Source organism: Physcomitrium patens, chromosome 1 (genome assembly GCF_059467195.1).
Source record: "Physcomitrium patens ecotype Gransden chromosome 1, ASM5946719v1, whole genome shotgun sequence".
In the NCBI taxonomy this organism is placed as follows: domain Eukaryota; kingdom Viridiplantae; phylum Streptophyta; class Bryopsida; order Funariales; family Funariaceae; genus Physcomitrium; species Physcomitrium patens.
This window is the reverse complement of record NC_143410.1, coordinates 10,298,201-10,303,559: the sequence shown is the minus strand read 5'-3', so window position 1 is coordinate 10,303,559 and position 5,359 is coordinate 10,298,201. Positions and strand designations below refer to the sequence as shown.

The following is a 5,359-nucleotide window of genomic DNA, read 5'->3' as shown; positions in this document are numbered from 1 at the left end:
ATATTAATTAGAAATTTATCTATTTTATTCATCTTTCTAATATTAAATAATTTATCAAGTAATATAAATTAATTCAAATTTTTAATACTAAAAGTTTTGTGAATTAATATAACTTCATAAATAAATTTTTTATATTAAAACAAGTCTTTAAAGATATCTATCATACATACAACTTTGTATAGCATTTAATAAGCTTAAGTACAACTCCTTTGTTCATGTCAATAGTGATCACATTCAATAGTTGCTACATGCTCTTTTATTTTAATTCAAGCAATGGGTTAATTGATAATGTAAAAAATACTTATACAACCTATCTCTTTATAAAATATTTGTCATGTAGAATGCCTAAATACCATAGTTCTCAATGTTGGCCAAATAATACATATTTAGAATTGAAGTGTGATTGCTAACTTGATTAAATACCATAATTTCCTTGCTTTAGGATATCCAAGGGGTTGAAAAATTCATGGTGCCTTAAATACTACTCCTTACCTATCTTGTTTGGATATTGCTTACTTTTGACTCTAATATCTTTTATGAATATAGTACATACCTACTATATAATATTAAAAGGCTTATAATTTGCTTTGATATTATGTAAGAAACTAAGGATATGGTGTAGAATAGAAGAGTGTAAGTAACAAGTTTAAGTACAAGAATACATACATAAAAAGTCTTGAGATTTTAGGACTACATGTAATTAATGAAGATAGGTACTGTATAAGAGAATGACAATTGAGATAAAGATAATATAAAATCTCATAATAGAAACAAAAAAATGTACCATTGTTGCTTATGCTAGTAGATTTTCAAGAATTTTCATTCTATAAAATTAAAATATTATAATAGAATAATATCAAAATTATTTGAACTATCATATTTATTTATGATTTTAGCACTTAGTTATTTATAGCCAAAATATTATCACTTCATTACACTATGGTTGTTGTAATATGACAAAGCTGAGAATAGATATCTATAGTCTCTTTTATAATTTTTAAGCCAATATATATAGTTGGGGCTTCTTAATTTGCATATTCTCTTAAAAAGCCATGCCATTTATATTTTTGCTATTAGAATTTTAATTTGTCCTATTAATCGTGCATAAATATTTTATTGTTTTTTAGTTTCTAAAGCTTAAGGCACTTTTATCTTATGTCATAAGAAAAGATTATAATATCAAAATGTAATTTTGCAACTTTAGATTGATATTTATTTATTGCACTAAATGAGAGCCAAAATCACTATTTTTTGTTGTAGGGAGAGTTGAGACAATTGTGATATTATTATTAACCAAATATTATTTTGTATATCACTATTGTTTCAAATATATTATATCACTATTGTCTCAACTCCTTGAAATATTGTGGTTTATAAGTGTGCAATTACTATTTTCTCATTCTAGCAGCCATCGTATCATACCATAAAATAAAACCATGGGTCAAGGTATAAAAAACCACAACAGAATTAGAGTCCCTTTTTTTTCCAAAAAAAAAAAAAAAAAAAAAAAAAAAAACCATACATGAAAATTCAAAGGCAAATAAAAAATTCATTGATTCAAACTTTTGTAATAAATATCTATCCATCAGCACAGTGAGAAATCCACAACTATGGTAATAAATCTATTTTTACAAAAAGAAGAAAACAAACAATGAGTACTGGTATGACTATCCAGAAACAACGAAGATTGAACATGAAAAAGGCTGGCAAGTTGTCATGGGGGAGGGGGGATGGGCAGTCTGTCTGTCTGTATGTGTGTTTGTGTATGTGCAGCCATGTATGTTGCTTACTTGCTGCTGCAGCACCGCACATGGTGAGCCATAGTGAGCTGAGCTACCATCCACTGCTTCTCATCTAGATGCATGGTGGCAATGGGTGTTTGGGACCAGGTAGCGTTTCATTGAGCTGGGTCCCATTTTTCGTGATGAACGCCGCTTCCATGCCCCAAGTTTTATGCCTTTCGAAGTGACAGTGAAGCAGCCACACACCTGGAAAGAACATTCATACCCCTCTCAGCACACTTCCCACAACCCATTCAAACTGTTTCATTGTGTGTCTAGACAAATTATGCACCAGAAATGTAACCAAGGAGGCTGTCGATATTCACTCACCAGGATTGTTAGCTCGGAACCGCAGCGCAACCCAGCCACCACTGTGGACCGAGATGGTGTTGAACCTGGGTGGGTCCCTTAGATTGAAAGTGGCTGGATCGGTGGTCTGGTTGAAGTTGCCATAGTTTCGCCCTACGACGTAAAAATCGTGGCCATGTAGGTGGAACGGGTGGTCCAACATCACAGCGGCATTCACGTTCTGCAGCACAAGCTCCACCGTCTGGTTGAACTCCAGCTCCTTCACAAGTGTTGCCCTGGAACCGATTCCGTACTCGGGACTGGGCCGTCCAGTGAAATCAATAAACTCTGGAGGGAGTTCGGGGAATCCCGTCTCGTATACTCCTGAAATGTTGTAAAAGTAGGCCTCCAAGACTGAGCTGTTCTGGGGTTCATCGAAGGTGAAATTCTGAACTGTTCCTGCAAGCTTTTGTGTTGATGTGCAGGGCTCGCTAGGGATGCAGTCAACAAGGGCTATTCCAACGACGTATACTAAGTTGTGGTCCATAGTCTCTGGAAGGTCCATGTCCGTGTAGCCAAGGACCTTTGCAGTGTAATCGTCCACCACCATGGGGTCGGATGGGGCTGGAAAAGGTGGTGTACTCAGTGGAAAGTCTGCAGGAGCTCCTTCATATTCAATAATTGCTAGTGCTTCTCTTGCCTCTAAGGGTGGCCCAACTTGGGGGATCTGTGCAAGGCCCACACCACCGTAATACGATCCTGCATGGATGGCAACCAGTTTACATCTTCATGTTCAGTAAAGGTGTAGTACTTAACTTGAAGAGTTTTATTTGAAAATGTGAAGAGGCTGGTTTATTTCACCTATAGTTTGGTTGGCTGTCAAGAGAACGTCGGTGGTCTGTCCAGGTGCGATCAAGACCGCGTCTGTTGCGAAGGGCTTGACATAGTTACCATCAACTGAAACAACTGTCAGTGTGTGGTTTGCAACTGTGAACCAGTGATTGTTATTCAACCCTGCGTTAGTCAGCCGTAGCAAGTATGTTGACCCATTCTGTACTCGGAAGACCTGAGTCTCTGGAACGTCATCTGCAATAATTTCATTGACGTATATTCGATTAGAGCCATATTCGGGTTTACATCAAATTCAATTTCGCTGTAGCATGTAATGAAGGCGACGTTTGCTTCAATGGGAAACTGATTGAATTCATTTGTGCATAACGTTTAGAACACTAGATACGTAGTAATTAGAGGACATAATCACCAACCTGGAGTACAATTATACAAGGGCCCTGTCAAGCCATTTAGAGTGTTGGCGGTTTTCGAAGTGTCAACTGGAATTGGTCTGTACAAATAACCCATTTCAACATCATTTGGCTGTGTGTCGAACCATTCTCCTGCATTAAAATGGCCCGGTTAGAATCAAACACAAGATGCTCGCAACCATTTGCGGCGTCAAGTTTCCGACACTGATTTCATGCAGTGGATGTATGGGCAGACAGCAGACATGTAAGCATATTTAGTGTAATAAATCACTTCAATCTTACCGGAAATCATCGAAAATTCTCCAGCTACTTCGACGCCGTAATTCGGTGGGGGATCTCTGGGGTGCACAATGAAGGCACCGAACATCGTTGCTCTCAACCAGTTGTTGTGAGCATGCCAGAAAAATGTACCACTCTGACCTGATACTATAAACTCATAGATCTGAGAGTTTCCAGTCTTCAGAGAGCACTGCGTGAAATGAGCTGGCCCGTCGGCCCAATTGGTCATAAACTGAAATATGCCGTGCCTGCCCAGCCAAAGTTGTGGTGAAGATTAGCATTATACTTGACTTCCAAAGTGGGGGAATTGTACGCAAGACGGGTCAGGTAAAAACATTTGTGTCGAGATTTACCAATGAATAGTCACCGGATACTCTTGCATGTTGGTGACATTGACTACCACAGTGTCACCCTCGGTAATATTGACGACGGGACCTGGGTACATGCCATTTACAGTCGTAATGTTCACAGAACCGCAGTTACGTGTAAATTCTTTTGTCACAACCTGCGCTCACAGAAAACATCATTGGCCATCATCAGCAGCGTCAATACCGGGTAGAACTTATAGGAGTCTGAAACGAATGCTGAGTGATTAGTTTTCTAATCAGTTCAAATGAGGGAATCCGTTTCTGACGAGTGATCAGTGTGCGGTTCAGTGAGCAGCTTCTGAATATCTAACAAAATCGCAGAGCAGGATCCAAATCTAGTACCACCTAGGATTTCACCACTTCATGAAAAGAATTTAAGTCAAGAGTACTCACCTCCCAATACAGAAAGTGCGTCTCAGCAATCGAATACTTCGCCTGCGCCAACAAAGTCAGAAGGAGCACCGTGATTGTGACCAAGGCCTGTTTAGGTTCAGTGAGGAACTCCATACTGGATCACTTGAGAGGCGGAATTGAATGATATTAACGTCCCTTGGATCCTGCTGCTCACCCAGAGCGACGCTTACTCTTATCTCTGGTCCTGTAAGATCTGAAACCGTGGAATTGTGAACGTGAAGTATCATGATCGATCAGAACATTGTTATGTAGAAATTCATACAACTCGACAATGAAAAGCTGAGAGCAACCGAACCCAATTCAAAGTGCAGGTCGGTCCGGCTCCCAAACGTCACATGCAGCGATATGACTGATAAACCTACTTCGATTCATTGCACGTTCTGATTTATAATAAAATGTGTTGCTTGACTGAATTGATTTTCAACTTAAGTAAGTCTACAGATCAACCTAGTACAGGCCACGTGTTGACTCAGTGGACTTCATAGATTAGGGGCTAGAGTCGTGAGCTGCTCTTTGAGCTACTCTGTGTTGTTCAATATGAATTTAAAAATATGAAGAATAGTGCTTTATCCAGCGCTAGCTCTAGAGTGATACTTTTCGTTCCTCTGACGCCACTTGCACCAGAATCTCCGAAGTTGACAAATTATTGCCTCTGCGAATGTCTCGCGAAGGTGGCAGTCTGCACGCAAGTAGGCACAAGGCGTCATCTTGGGTTCGAGAAATCAAAGTAGTATTGAATATCAGTTCCTGACAGCTATTGTCCCTACAAACCTCTCTGAATACAAGATAAACTTAAGTTTGAGCTGGCATGTGGACTTTGAGAATGTCGTCTTCCTCTCGTTCACAGTTACTGATGGCTCTAAAGCGTGTGAAGAGTAAAATTTCTGCTTGATCAGCAAGTTTGCAACTGTTCAAAGAGAACTGAACATCGCTCTGAATTGTGGGTCGGTCCTAGAACTCGAAGCAG

The 5,359-nt window shown here is 39.2% G+C and overlaps 1 protein-coding gene across 2 annotated transcripts; it reads right to left on the bottom strand.

The window, feature by feature from the left end:
• Positions 1–1,529: 1,529 nt before the first annotated feature.
• LOC112292171 (laccase-11) lies at positions 1,530–4,740 on the bottom strand. 2 transcript variants are annotated; one of them, XM_024540394.3, is made up of 8 exons: positions 4,688–4,740; positions 4,372–4,585; positions 3,964–4,115; positions 3,614–3,858; positions 3,335–3,463; positions 2,931–3,155; positions 2,112–2,828; positions 1,530–1,988 (listed from the first exon to the last, which is right to left on the bottom strand). In XM_024540394.3, the coding sequence occupies exons 2-8, from the start codon at positions 4,483–4,485 to the stop codon at positions 1,855–1,857; spliced, it is 1,716 nt and encodes a 571-aa protein (XP_024396162.1). In that variant the 5' UTR covers positions 4,486–4,585; positions 4,688–4,740; the 3' UTR covers positions 1,530–1,854. The 2 variants fall into 2 exon arrangements, with proteins under 2 accessions (XP_024396162.1, XP_090105838.1); XM_090249712.1 differs by having other exon boundaries at positions 4,372–4,740.
• Positions 4,741–5,359: the final 619 nt, after the last annotated feature.